Raw genomic sequence first — 15,657 nt, forward strand, 5'->3', positions numbered from 1 at the left:
ATAAAATTTCCAGAAGCAGCTAAATCCTTCAAAGACCTGAGTATATCCATCACAGATGAATTTCACATTACTAGCATTGCATTTATTCAACAGTTTTCCAAGTCTTGTCATTATTTCTACAGGCTTGCATAATAACATGAAAATGTCACAAAAATTATGTCAGAATGGCAATCCAGAGGCAGGGAGCCACAAGGCCCTCAGTGAGCTTTGTGTGACAAGAAGAAGTGCCTGGAGCTGTGTCTTTAACCCATCTGCCCATTTGAGACCAAGGACCCTTCAAAGGTCCTGGGATTCCCAGACTCCCTTTCCAGTGCACTTTGCCATTTCCAAAACACAAACCCTAAATTTCACATTACTCAGTGAAATCTCATGAAAACATGTGCACATTCACAGATCTTGTGTGTCCTGCTGGCTCCTAAGGAGGAGTGTATCTCTTTTCAAACCATGGGAGCCTGTAACCCAGACTGTCAGAGGAGGGCATATCTCCACATGAGTGTGAAAACATCTCATTACATAAGGCCAGGTCCTCAGCTAATGCAAAGTGACAGAGCTCCCAGAAATCCATGGAGATATGATGATGCAGATTAACAGAGGTTTGGCTCATTATAATTCAGTGGACCCAACTTCTAATTTTCCCATCTAGTGACAGATTGTTGGAATCCTGACCACCAGAACCTCAGAGTGCAATGGGGAGTTGAAAGGAGCTAGCATCAGGGAAAGTAAACTCCAGTTTGGCTGGAAGCATATTTATGATCTAGGAGTTTCAATTAGCTGTTGCTGAGCTATCACAAAAGTCTGTGGAACAGATGTGCAATTAGTGTTTTTCTCATGTTGTTCTCTCTTGTGACTTGGGTTTGGTTTTTGGGTTTTTTTGTTGGGGGATTGTATTTGGCGTTTGGGTGGGGTTTCTTGCAAGTGATGCTAGTTTTATTGAGGTCAAAACTAACATCTTAGGCAGAGAAAGCTCTTCCCACCACCACACCCCCAGCAGTGCAGGAGCAGAGAGGCAATGTCAGCAGGGAAATCTTTCTCCTTTCTGGCCTCATCTTCATAGGAATATGGAGACAGAAAAGCTGTCAGAATGAGCCTGCAAATTCAAGACAGCTGGAATTGCCTCATCCTCCTGGCATGGACTGGAGGGTTTCTCCTGATCCCTCCCCCTTACTTAATGCATCACCTCTTCTGTGGTGGGGATGTGGTGTGAGGCAGAAGGGGAAGAAGGTTTAGCAGAGCTATTTCAGGGTTAGAGGCACACAGTTCTGTCCTGTTCCATCCAGCACACGGGATATAAACAGCCAGGGAAAAGCTGCACTTGAGCTGCTCACGCTCATCTCCCTCCCCAGCACCACTGCACCAGGGGACAGAGAGCAAGGTGACAGACAAGGTTATGGTGTGGAATACTCCACAGCCTGCTTTCTGTCCCAAATACTCTGCTAATCAACCTGTCCACACAAAGCCAAATGGAGCCAGTGAAACTAAACACATTCACTTCAGCAGCTTTGGAACAGACCCAAAAAACAGCTGCTTGCGATGGGACCTCCCTGGCCCTTATGCAAAATGATGCTGGATCATGAGACAAACATTGACAGAAATCTGGGTTTTTTCCTGTGTGATTTTCTGTTTAGATAAATGCAAGCTTACACTGTATTTTCATAGGTTCAGCATTTTTATTCTATTTTATAAGATGTGTATGATTACTGTTGGGCTTAATTTGACTGCAGTGAACTAAGCACTTTATTTTCACAGAAATTCATTACACTCTCCTACTGAGGAGATGAAATTAATTCAAAACATCTTGTAAATGGTCTTGTCTTTCTTTGCTTGTCTATTACTTATCCAGACTGAGTTTCATATTACTCTGAAAGAAGAATAAATCATCCTTTGATTAATCCCATTTTTACACTTGCTGCTTATGTCAGCCTTAATGTGCTGTAACTTTGCAAACAAATTTAATATTGACAGACACCTCTTAGCACTTATTTGGGAATTAAATATTTTGGTTTACTGATGAATGGTAGATTTGCAATTTTTACAATGAAACTTAAAACTATTCAAAAACTCTGATTTCAAGCTTGGTTATAAATCTGAAATCAACCCAACTTCATCTCTTAACCTTCTTTAACCCTGAGGTACCTAGTGGTATTGAACAGAAGTGGCATAAAATTTCTGCTTCTCGGATTTGTGGTGGGGCTTTTTTTGTTGATTACAATAGGTAAAAATTGTTACCCTATGTATATTCATGGTGCTTTACAGAGAGCATTTTGAAGTCTGAAAAATACCATTTCATCCAGCTATTACTTTAGGTACATAAAAACTTTAAGACATTTTCAGCCTTGCAAGCTTCAAAGCCTGTCATCTTCCAATATAACTCCTGTCACGTGAGAGTGTTGGCGAGTGAAAGACTCTTACTGAGCCCAGCTCAGCTGTCTTCATTGTCAAGTAGTGATTTATTTCTCAAAGATTGTTTCTTAAAAACATGCAGAATGCTTTCTGAACAACATCTCTTACATTCCTTCCACAGCTCCTCTGCTTGGAGAACGAGGAAAGCCTCCCAGCTTTAGCACTCTGAAAAATGAAGTGTATTCTTCTGCATATGAGTTGGATGAACATGATTTACCCAAAAGCCATGATTTGAAATAAATAATCCCGCTATTAAAACAGCAACCACAGCCTGTGCTGCCACCTACCCTTGGTTAATCTCTGTGTTTTCTGTAGGTTTTTTCCAAAGTGTGGGCTCTGTCCTGCAGGCGATGTGATGGCCATGGGCACCAGCCTTGTACCAGCCTTGGGAGTCCCACACTTCACCATGGGAGAAATGCAAGATGCAGCTGCTTAGGGCAGGTACTGGATGTTAGCTCTGCCTTTTGCATATGGGGGAAAGAGCAGAAAAATGAGAATCACAGAACCATGGAATCATTTAGGTTGGAAGAGACTTAGAAGATCTTTAAGGTCAACCATTAACACAGGAACATTAAGTCCACACTAAACCGTGGCCCCAGGTGCCACATCTGTACCTCCCTGAGCTGCCTGTTCCAAGGTTTGACAGCCCTTTTTGTGAAGAAGTTTTTCCTAACATCTAATCTAAAAATTCAGCAAGTGCTTCCCCTTCTTCCTTTCTAAATTCAATCATTTTACTGTATTTTAATTAAAATGTAAATGGTGCATTACTATGCTTAGCTCTTGAAACAGTTTTACTCCCAAGAAAGTAAGCCTTTCTTTCCTGTTGGACTCGATGTATTATTTTGACTTTCTCCTTCTATACTCTACAATACTCATTAAATCATGCCAAAAAAGCTCATGTTCAGAAACAAAACTTGAAAGAGAAATCCCTCCCACGGACCAAATTGTGCAAGAGTAGCCCTGAGTCTGCAGTGCCCATCCTGGGTGTGTGGTGTGAAGGTGGTGGATGGGTTTGCCTGAGGGGGCTGATGTGTGTCCAGAGCTCTACTGGACATGCTGGAAGCTGCTGCTGCAGCCCAGCAGCCCCCAGGGCACAGAGGGAGGAGGCAGGCACTGCCCACAACCTTGGGAAGCAGGCACAGCAGCAGGCTGAGAAAGCTGCACTCAGGGCTCCTGTAGAAATTTCCTGTATCATTCACAAAATTCAATGTCCTCTGCCATTTCATGGACTGCTTCTTGTCAGGATTGTAAGTGATGGGGTAAAGGAAAAGAGCTGCTGGCCAGCCTGCTCATTAGCCAGCCTGCTCATTAGCCAGCCTGCTCATTAGCCAGCCTGCTCATTAGCCATGCAGCTTCTTCTCTGCACATTCACTTCATTATTCTTACAGTGACAGTAAATCAGAAAACACACTAATAAAGGCTTTAAGACTCAACTCACATCAAGGTGTGGCTCTGTGCTACCCTAAACCTCAGGTAGGTATTTTGATTTCATGTTTTTCAAAAAACAGATGAGATGTTCACCACATGCCAGATATTTCCTTCCAGATTTCTTACCTCAAAACCTGTAAAAATCATTCACCTTCATTGCAGGGCAATAACAGCAACCTATAGCCCCCACACTTAGTGAAGAGAAATAACTTCAATGCATAAATTAGCTGAGTCTAGCTACAGGTAGAAGGAGCTCTTCTTATCCACAGATACCAGTGATGTCCACTGACTTTCTCATTACAGGATTAGCAGGCTTCACACTTAATTTCAGTGGAAAATAGATTGTAATTTGTCCCCTGAGGTCCAAGAGGCTAGAGGTTAAATGCTGGGGAAAAACAGTCTGACCGTATAATGAAATTCAAACACAGAGGTGGCAACTATAGGAAAAGTTAAAGGGAATGACAGTGGGAAAGAAGTTAAAGTTGCTGTATTTATAGCTCACCACATCAAAAGAGAAGTGGCAACACCGTACTTTGCAGGTGGAAGAGTCACAAAGTACCTGGGACATTAGGCAATTCTAACCTCTGAATTCTCCACAGAAAGCTGCAAAAGTGAGGAATTAATGGTGTCTTTATTTTGAAGAGAAGGGTCACAAATGCAGCAATAAAGGGGCAAAATACTAAATTTTACATGAGCCAATTTAAAAGGAATAAAAAAAATATATAAACTTGATTGTTAGCACTGAAAAACTTCAACACACTTGGGAGGCCAAGACTAAAAAGTAACAGCAAGTTGTACAAATGGGACTTCCATTTCAGCAAGGGAAAGATTTGGAAAACAAACAGATGCAGTCCTACAAGGGGCATGAATATGAAGCAGGGGGAAAATCAAGTGTGTAAATTAGTGGTGAGGGCCGGTTCTCCCTGTGGTATTAGTGAGGATAAAACCATTCTGAAGTCACCATGGTCAGTAAATGAACCTCCCCCACCTGGGGGCAGCCAGCCCATGGCACCCACAGCAGTGCACAAAGTCTCACAGAGGCACACACAAGACAAAACACACAAGGTGTAAAGAGAAACTCATCTGTACTGTAAAATGACACCTTCAAAACAACATACTTGGGATGATTTTCACTGGCCAGGGGATGTTTGGGATTTCAAGAAAGAGAACTGGCATCTCTGTCTTTTCCTTGAGGGAAACGCTTTAAAACTCTTTCTTTAAACAAAAAACAGTTATTTAGAAGAAAAAGCAGAAACATTAATGCTGAGGTTCACACTTAAGAACTCCAGATCTGAAGAAAATGCCAGACATTTGGAGACCTGGGAATAACTGAGAAGATCTATAACAGAAGCTGTGATTTAGATATGAGGGAGCAACGTGCTCTTCTGCACTTGAAGAGGACACTCTTCTTTTCAATGTTACAGTTTAACAGAACAGAGCTGAAAATAGCGTGTGAAATGTGGGCCTTTCATTTGCAGACTATTAAAGCTGGGAACCCGCTGTGTCAAGACTCTGCAAACAAAGATGAATTTAAAACACACTCAGATAAAGGGGCTAAAGGAACCAGATGTGATGCGTTAGAGAACTTACTGAAACTTTGGAAGAAAGAAAGCAATAAAGGGACAAGGTGATCCGAAAAGGAGGGCGTGCACATCAGAGCAAGGTTGTGCAACCCCCTGCAAGACACTCCAGACCTGCTCCCTGGTTCTGCTTTAATCAGACCCAGTATGAGGAATGTCCTAGTGTGCCATTAAGTAATGGAATGACCTGCTTACAAAGCAACAGTCGCCATAAATTAAAAGTACTCAGAAGTAGGTCAAATAAAACACCAGTGTGATCTCTGGAGAAAAGGTCCTGCTCCATGCAACAGCTGGAATTCTGGTTGATCCAAAAAAAATTTTTTTTGACCTTCTGTAGCAAAAAGTAAACATGGAACTAACCTGAAATATGGTGATGCCTTGCCATTTGCAGGAGTCTTGAATTCTCAGGGAACAGCCTCCCCACACCAGGAGGAAGCAGCGAGCTGGCAGGTAAGTGAGCTAATAGCTCTTTTGGAGGGACACACCTCTGGAAGCTAAGAGGGACAGACTTCTCAAAATAGATGTTCTGCTTACCCCAGAAATTAATTATGACCTTATCAAAATTAGTTCCTATATTTGGGTCTTTCAAGATGGGAAGCAGGAGACACTATAGGCCCCTTTCCTCAGATATACAGAGTTTAATATTCTGGTTGGAAAATTAGTTTTTTGTATGGTCAAAGGGCATAGTACAGCTGAGACACTACTACAATGAGGACAATGCAACACAAGGTCAAATAAGACATAAATACTTATATTTTATCCAAAGGCCTACAACATACCACAAAGATCCCAGTTTTGATTGCCTGAGGATACTCTGTCCAGATGGTGTCCACCTGTATGATGTAGGAAATTGCTTGCTCTGCTCTCAGATAAAATGTAGGTGAGACGATCCATGCACAGAAGATGCAAAGAAAAAAAAAGCAGTATTTACTGATGACAGAGTCTCTTTTAAGGGCAGGAGAGGATAATTTACTCCAGTCAGAGGCTGAATCATAGTGTTTACACTCTTCGTCTTTCACACTGTAACTTTTAAAAGGGAAAGCCTGTGCAATTTACACAGCAGAAGGGACTGTCCAACTGGGCTCATGTTGGCCAGGGAAATGAACAGCAGAAAGCCAGAGAATGGGTTACAAAGCAAAGTCTCCATCCTGTGAAAGCATGGACATGCTGGAGGGTTAGGTATCAAAAGGGGTCCATATGTCTTTTAAATGATGTGTGCAGATGGGGATGTGCAGTCAGGCTCTGATTGTGCTAGAATTCACATACATGCTTGGCTTAGCCTTGTGGAAAGCCCAGCTGAATTCAAAATGCCCTTGCAAAAGGGTTAATGGTGATCCCACTGATCATCTGCAGAGGAAGGACTGCTGTTTCCTTAATGAGAATGGCTTTTACATTTTGTTCTCCACTGTGTCACAGAACTTATTTGCACTTCTTCTGCCACTGTATTACAGTTCTACTTATCAAAAAAACCCACAGTGAATCTTGCCATTACATTAAAAAATTGAGAAAGAAAAAAATTTAAAAATTAAAACATGCAGATGGTGACTTTGGTTTGATTTTGGTTTAATTTAATGAGAAAATGCTCCCAAATGAAAAGATGATATGAGCCCAAATATCTCCTTAAAATGGATGCAACCCCATCATATTGTAAATGCTAAGAATTCAGCATACAGAAAAGGAATTACTGGAATTATGTGTAGCACGCATCTGTTTTAACTGTCAGGCACTAGACCTGACCAGACTTTGAAGATAATATTGTGCTACCTTGAGCTCTGCTTTTTCACTAGATCACAAACCAGTGTAATCCAAAAACCAGATCAAAAAGAAACACGACTAAATTATAAATCCATATGAAAGCAGGAGATGGATGTCTAAAAGGAAAAATAACACAGTTACATAAGCATATCTGCCTCCTCCTGGTATATTCATTGTGAGCAGCTCCTTCACCCTCCTATCCAGGTAAATTACGTGTTCCACCTAAGTTGAGTGAGATTCACCTTCAACTCTCTGGACAGTTCCAAGAAAACACCTCCATCAGGACAGTATATAACAATACAACCTTAAAATTCACTTATTTCAAAGAGATCAAACTTATACTCAAAGTGAAGAAGAACGGTACTAAACAAGGCTAGACTTCACAAAGTGACTAAATGCCTTTAGGAATGCAGGGAAGGTGGCAGGAGGAAGGGGAGAAAGGTGGGCATTGCACATGGGTAGCTGGAATTGCTCTCAGGAAACACCACTGACTGGATCTGAACATGAGACTCTACATTTCCACTTTAGAAATTAGATTATATGAACGCAACCCTGTAAAATAAAAACTGAGGAAAAAAGTTTAGCTCTCTGATTTAAAACAGGAAAGAAAATACTCATAATATAAATTATACCTAACAACATCATGGGACAACTGGCAGGTGTGCACTTGTATTGACTGCAGCCAAAGCACCAGCCAGCTCCTGAGGATCCATGGCTGGTTAGGAAAGGGAAATGTATCACCACTAACCCACCCAGGTGGGCCCAGGGCTACAGACACTGCAGCATTGGGCATGAATCTGAAAAGCACTGCTGGTGTCCCAAGCATTTCTAGAAGAAACAGAGCCTGGGCAAGCAGCCAGCCAGCCAGCAGGCTGCTCAAAAACAGTTTGGGAGGGTTAGCAAGAGCACAGGAAAGACTGAAACGTTGTAGAGCAAACCCTGCCTGGTGCATCACGAGAAGAAACAAGTCCAGTGCACTTGTAAGGTGTCACTCTTGGTACCCCCAGCCATGGAATGCTTACAGCTCATTTAGAAAACAAACAAGCAGAGATGGCTTGGAAAGCTCAGTTTGAGTATATATTCTTCTAATAAGTTTTCAATTTTAGTGACAATAATGTGAAATTTTTGGACAGCTGATCTTTTAGCTTTAAAAAAGGAAGAGGATTATACTAATGGAGCCAAACCAGGACACCATGATGTGTTACTGAAACTGATGTTCCTTCCTTTGCCTCCGTGGGTGCAATCAGATCACATTGATTGTTCATCATGGAGTAGTGATCCTCAGTCTTCCCAGTCCTGTCAGTACATCTGACTCTGCACTGCAGCCTAAGTTAATCATGTGTTCATTATCCACTTCAGATGTGCTGTTGATATTGTGTTTTTCCTGTCTAAGTACACATTCTAGCTCACAAACTACAAATGTCATGAGGAGACTGGGAGAGACTTTGTGTCTCTGAATTTCCACAACCGAATAGTGCCATCCTGTCAGCCTAAAGAAGACATTTTTGGCACATCTGCCTCAAGCACTGCAGAAGTATTTATCAAAAATCTAGAAGTGTAAAGAGTTCTTCTACAATGGCAGGTTCATCTGCTGAGGTAAAGAAAGACAGTTCCCATAGTTATGCAATAATCTGGAAGGATTAACATAATCCTAGCTTTTTGTTGTTTTATAGCATTTTTTACAGCCTTCAACCACTCTCCTTCACAACCCTTGGAGAGGACAGCCAGCTCCCTCATCCTCCAACTGCATCCACAAGTAAGAATCTGGCCAAGGACCAAGAACATACTCAAAGCACAATGCCTTCCACCACAGCCTGCAGGCCATGGAGAGCTGACCATGCTTGTTCTGTCCATTCAGTGGAGAATCAGTTTGAATGCTGTCAGGCCAACCAAGATGATAACAAATTGTCCCAAGTGTTTTTATTTTAAGTGGGAAAGCTTTCACAGTACTTTTTTTTTAATATGGTAAAAATCACATTCATAATTCAGAAAGCTGTTAAAAATCTATTGATTAGCTTTAACTTTGATTTGCATCCACAATTTTTAATGACCTGCTCCAGCTCTGACAACACACCTAGACAGCATACTTCAGAAGTTCTCTTCATCTGCCTCAGATTTGATTTCTAGATCAATAACTTTTCTGTTGAATTCTGATACAGAAAACCGTGAGTAGCCAAACTAATGCATATCTCTTCGGTCAGGGCAGCAGATCTCCATCATTTATAGTACAGTTCAAAAGTCCCTTCACAGATCTACTATGTTCATGTAAATTCCTTCCAACAACTTCTGATTTGGCAATACCAACTCCACCAGCCAGACTCTTCAAAGACAATAACTGGAAAATAAGACATAGATGGTAGTGCAGTGCAAACCAAAAGGGCTGTTCAAAGGAGATAACATCAGAAGTTGGCAAGGTGGCAGATGCATTTGCTGACTTAAACCAGATTCAGTCAACAAAAGTTTGCAATGAAAAAATCAAAGTAGGACACTTCAAGTCCAGTATTGTTTCAGCCGTGATGGTTGATGCAAAAGACAGAAGACCACGAGAAGATGTCAAACCACCTTCAAAAGCAAGCACTTCAAAAATAAATACTAGGAATTAAATTAATCAAGTTTATAATGTAAAAGTCTAACACTTGTCTGTTGACAACTCAGTTGTAAGAGGGATCCACCAGCCCTATCTCCAGAATAACCTAGAAATACCTCAGCCCACTTCAGTGGTGGAAATACTTCAGCCCACTGAAGAAAACTAGGTGTGGAGTAAAAAAACAGACATAGGAAAGCAGTAGAGAATAGCTTTGTCCATGTCTTTATTCGCACCCAAATGCCAATAAACCCAAGAAAAGCATACAGCCCAGTGGTCTCTGTGTCTTCATTGCTCCAAGGACTCTTCACTACTACTTGCAAAAAACAAGAAATAAAGGGAGACAATCACAAGCAGTATTAACTTCTGTGGTTACTTGCTTATTATTTCTGTCCACAGAGCAGTGGCTTTTGGAGAAACATTGGTATAATTCCTTTGAGTTTGTGTAATTCTATTGATAATCTGTTTTATACACTCACCCCACAAGAAAGAAAGAAACTGAGATGGAGGGCAAGGGTAGAGATGGAACATGGTACCCAAGGGACCGGAGTCAATTTGTTGTTCCAAAACAGATTTACTGCACAATCTCAGGGAAATCTTTACAGCCTAAAGGTATTGAGGCAATGCTTCCTGCAGGAAGGCTTCAGTGACCTGGGCAAAAAAAAAATACATCTCTGTGCTGCAACATCTACCATGTAGATACACCCAGGAGGAAGCAGTAATCCATTTCCAAATGTATTTGCATAACCACAGAAGTTGTAATTCCATGTGAAAATCATTCAGATTAGAATGTGGCACTTCCCAGCCCAGACCAACTCTCCAGTCTAATGGAAACAAGAGCACTGGAAAAGGCAGACACAGGGGTTGTGCATACAGGTTGAAAAACTACAATTCCTTTGGTAGTTTTCTGGATTCCAATCTTTTATGAGTGCATTTATTATTGCATTGAGGCCTGGCTTCACACCGTTGCATTTGAGATGTAACAAATGTGGAAAAAGCAGTAATTCATAAAGTCTTTCATTAGTATCTGCACTTCATTTTATAAACCATTCTCATTCTTTGTCATTTTTACGTGCAACATGAGGCCTTGGACCTTTAGAGTCTCATCCAAAGTTTGACTTTAACTCCTGTTCTGTTTTATCATAACTCTTTTGTCTAAATATAAGGAGCCCACATTCAGGCAAACACTGGAAGGAAGCAGGAACAAGCTCCCCCCCTGCCCTTACAGTCAACACCTGTGCTGAGGAGAAGAACACAAGGTGAGGAGTAGCCATCAACAGGATCTTCCTCCACCTTTCAGCACAGATGAACAAGGAAGAAGAGCTTTTGCTCTGCCCCAGTTTTAAAAGTAAAGAGCAAGTAAATCTTGAGCAAGTAAATTTGCCTTACACAAAATGAACTGTGCTAGACACAGGGAGAGCACAGAACTTTTGCTTCCCCCCCGAGGCAGAACTGCAGGCTCACACTCTGCTCTTCTTGCTCAGTCCTGGTGCTTCTCTTACCCTCAGCCAGCTGTCCACATCAAACAACTGCAACATTAAAACCTGCTTCTCAAAACAGGAATGCACATGGCTAGGAGAAACCACAGGAAAGGAAAGACTAAGGGGAAAAGTATTTGATTCCCTTCCATTCTCAGATAGCCAACATACTATCTCCATACATGTCATCTTCTTGGCACAGCAAATGAGCAACTTCCTATGACTAAATAAATAGAAATACAATTGACTCCTACTGGCTCTTTATGCAGAGGCAGAACGTATCACAATTAAGCAAGCTCAAAATTACAAACTCTAAAGGCTAGAGCAAGGAAATACAGGCTGGATAAACTGGTCATTATAAAAGAAAATATAGCCCCTTTCTCACTAAACAAATTGCTATGCAGTAATTACTGTTCAAATGGCACATGGTTTAGGATGTCAGGGACAAACAGTGATAATCTGAGTGCTGAACATGCACTCCAGAACAGAAAACTGCAGCCAGTTTTAAGCACACAGCTTTGACAAATGTATCACAGGGGGCTGTTTTGCTCATAAAACTCAAACTCTTCTGCAACTTTTCATCAATCACTTGATTAGGCAATGAAATTCACCAAGTGAAATATCCAAGGAAACAGACTCTGAATAAATTTAAATTTTCCAGGACAAAACCATATTTTACCTATCAAATTTGTTTCCAGGGTAGTCCAGCCCATTATTTGGGATTAACTCTTTCTAACATTCACCCTTGCAGGCTGTAAGAGAGAAGTGGAAGAGGAGGCTGAGAACTTGCCACTTAACCTTCTGGTTTAGAGCATCAGACCCCTCAAGTAACTTTACCACAAATCAGCATAAATGTTGGTTTTAGCTGCTCTGTTCCAGAGTAGCTACCTCAGAGCATGTGCTCAAACTTCTAGTGCCACTGTCTGTAAAGCAGCGCTTGGTGCAGCACAGCTATTCCCACACAAGGGAACATTAGTTAATTTGCATTCACAGTTACCATATGAGGTGTGAGTTTCTGACAGTCCACACATTTTATATTTAAAGACTGTAGGAAATTAATATAATTATCTTTGATATAATAACAAAAGTAACTTACCAGTCCATCGCAATTGCTGATAGCAACTGAAGCGTTTGGCAGATCAGTGATATCCCCAACATAGAGGCAATTTCCATAGAGAGGTTCAATATGAGTCTCCTCAGAGTCCTCCTGCCACTCAACTGTTGCTCCAGGGGCCACGAGCCTGGAGTTTGGCCGCAACCTGAAGTGAAACTCTCTTCCAAAAACAGTGACATTGTAAAATATCTGCTCATTTGCTGCTTCACGTTGCGAGTCCTCCACAGCTCTCCTGAATCGTGCTTTTGGCGGTCCAGACACCAAGTGGGATAGGAACCTGCCCTCTGAATCGGTGCTTGTGGGGATGACAAGGCTGTACTCCTCTATATTCCTCAGGATTGAATCTTTACAGGGAGAAAGCAAGAGAGGACAGAGATACTAGAACTAAACATATCCTGATGCCGCGGGATTTTTATTCCATTATTCATTAGCACAGCAGACACTTACATAAGGCAGATGGACACTGCACTCTTTGCAGGCACTTGGTTCACCTGCACGAAGTGTGCAGAGTTCACTCAAACTTGCCTTTTCTTCACCAAAATACCAGACGGCAGCGTGAGCCTCCCCACCCTGCCCGGACCCCGCGCTCCTGCCCGTGCAGCTGGGTCCCGCTCCCCTTTGCCCACCCAGCCCGGACCCCGCACCCCTGCACGCCCATTTAGTGACCGGGTCGCCTCGGGGACTTTGGGGGTTTCCCGGGTGGTCAGCGCTGAAGACAAGGCGTTGATTCACTCCGGGACTGCTCGCAGGGGCAGGGGTAGGGGCTGGGTTTGCAGGTGGTAAGCTTGCAAGGCAAAGGCACGTCCCTCAAACTACCCCCGGTGCGGCGGGTTTGAGTCGAGCGGTGATGGGGACGTCGCGGGCAGCGATCGGGAGCGGTCTCAGTGGGGAGCCCGGGAGTTTCGGACGGAAGCGATGGCCCGGGCAAGAGGAGCAGGGGGCAGACGAGCTGCCATGTGTTTCAGCCCGCACGAGGAGCCCCAGGCACGGCTCCCTGCCCGCCGGGGCTCGCCCGCTCTGCGGGCAGCGCTGTCACTGCCGGGCACTGCCGGGTCCCTTCCCCGCCGGCGGCGCGGCTGCCCGGTCCCCGTCCCCGCCTGCCGCTCGCAGGAAACAACTGGAAACCCGGCAAAAGTAGCCGCAGAAGAAGTTCAAGGGGAGCCGAAAGCCGCGGGGCGGCGAGCCGCTACTTGGGACGGGCGGGCTGCGGGCACCGGCCGGCGGCGGGGCAGGGCGAGCAGCCCCGAAGGCGTCCCGGCGGAGACCTACCTCTGTCCCCGGGGCGCCGCAGGGCGCCGGCGGGCAGGGCGAGCGCGCAGCAGAGCAGGAGGCAGGCGATGCCCGCGGGAGGGTCCATCGCGGCGGTCCCGGCCCGACGCGGGTGCCGGCGCCCGGGCTGCCCGCAGCCGGGGCGGGCCAGGCGGCAGCCCCGCTCCGCGCTGCTCCGCGCCGCTCAGCGCTGCCCCGCGCCCCGCCGCCCGCGCATTCGCCCAGCCGCAGCCGCAGCGGCAGTGGCGGCCGCGCTCCCGGCTCGCAGCGAAGCAGAGACACCAGGAGGCGGCGGGGGTATAGTACTGGAAGCACAGGGCGTGCGGAGTGAAGTCAGGCTGATTGACAGAGGCGCTGCCACACGGCGCAGCCCGGCCGCGGGGAGCGGGGACGGGCCGCGGGCAGCGGGGACGGGACCGCCCGCCCCGGCGGGCAGCCCCCGCGCCGCCCCCGCCGCGCTCCGGGCAGCCCCGGCCGGCAGCGCCCGCCCCGCGCCGCGCCCCGCTCCGGGACGGGCCCGCCGGCGGCGACGGGAGTTGGCAGAACCCGGGTGGAAGCGAAAAGAAACGCCCCGCGCCGGGCTCGGGAGCCCCGGGGAGCTGGGGCAGTGTCCCGTTACCGGGGCCCGCGGGCTGCGCCGTCCCGGCTGTGCATCCATATGGAAACGACCAGAGACAGATGCGGCTGACAAACTTAAGGCGCCTCGGCCTGAGTTGTGTTGCGGTCTTGGTTTCCAGTTGACAGCAGGGACCCAAATGGAAAAAGTGCCACCAGCAGAGGCAAATCACGGTCAGAGATCTTCATCTGATCCAATAAATCACTCTAAGCAGCCATTTCACAGTAAAAATTGTTAGGGCAGTTTGCTAATAAGACTGAAATTGCTTCCTGCAATCTTATATTAAATATCTGCAACTGGAGAGATGGACCCTGAAAGTCTTTAGAATACTATAAATACAATATAGAAGAAGGATTTTTAAATAATTAAAAAATCAAGAGTGGCCTTTATGGTAAAAAACAAGTTATATTTTTTTCCATATGGCCAGGATAAATGCCATACTGCTTATTCCCTTCAAATAATGTGTGTATTTACTCAGCTTTTACATTGCTGGGATCATCTGCTGCTTTCACCACTTCACTCTTTAACCTTGCAGAATCCTATTAGCCCTTCTTGTGCTCCTGCTGGCCCTGCCAGCCCACAGCCCTACCTACCCCAGGCTGACTCTCACTGTATCTGCATGTGTTAGACCTCTCTGGAAAGCTGCAGGCAATGACTTCCTGCAGGAAGCTGGTCTTCTGCCAAGGAATTTTCCTGGGTATCCTTGAATATTCTTGCTCCTTTATGACTAAGGGTCCAGCTATTACCTTCCACCCCTATATTATGGATACAAATGAAGGGTATAGAAAAAAAATAACAGCAAGCCAGCCCTGCTCCCTGCTCATGAAGAGGGCTTATGGACCCCAACCCCGATCAGTTGTGGCAGTATATGATTTCTGCTTGCTTGTTTTGATGTTCTGGTTTGGCTTTACCATTCTTTAGGTTAAAGATAAAAAAGGAAAGATTATTCTGAATGATGAGGTAGATCAACTTGTACATTGCATTCAAACATCCCTTTTCTTATCTTTTCAAATGACCCCTATTTGGAACTGCTGTCTGCACCAGGCTTCTCCCAGTTCTTCCTTTTGGTTTGTTTTTATTTTGGCTCTTTTTTTTTTTTTTTTTTGGTTTGCTTTGGGTTTGGGTCCATATTGAGCAGCTCCTCTTACTTAAAATCTCATATGCTTTCATGAGTACACAGCTGGTAAAGTTCCAACTTCATTTTTATTGGACTTGTATTTTAAGCTGATGATGTGGCTTTTTTATGTTTCATCCATCCCATCCTGCTCAAATTGAAATAACTTCTGCACATAAACTTGAAAGGGAGAGGGGTTGGCCCTCTACATTTGAAATCAAAGTTCTTATTTGTATATGATTCATCCAAAAAAAAAAAAAGTGACAGAATAGATTATACAAATACAAAACAACCCAGCCATTAGTTCTACTAATTAAGA

The 15,657-nt window shown here is 44.4% G+C and overlaps 1 protein-coding gene across 1 annotated transcript in view; it reads right to left on the reverse strand.

The window, feature by feature from the left end:
- Positions 1-13,825, reverse strand: part of ADAMTS2 (ADAM metallopeptidase with thrombospondin type 1 motif 2) — a gene marked incomplete at its 5' end in the record, with an annotated part of 173,374 nt that extends 159,549 nt beyond the window's left edge. The window contains 4 exon segments of the mRNA XM_084216061.1: positions 12,322-12,683; positions 13,609-13,748; positions 13,750-13,795; positions 13,798-13,825. Of these exon segments, the coding sequence (XP_084072187.1) occupies positions 12,322-12,683; positions 13,609-13,748; positions 13,750-13,795; positions 13,798-13,825 (576 nt within the window).
- Positions 13,826-15,657: the final 1,832 nt, after the last annotated feature.

Source organism: Fringilla coelebs (genome assembly GCF_963513975.1).
Source record: "Fringilla coelebs genome assembly, chromosome: 15".
NCBI lineage: Eukaryota > Metazoa > Chordata > Aves > Passeriformes > Fringillidae > Fringilla > Fringilla coelebs.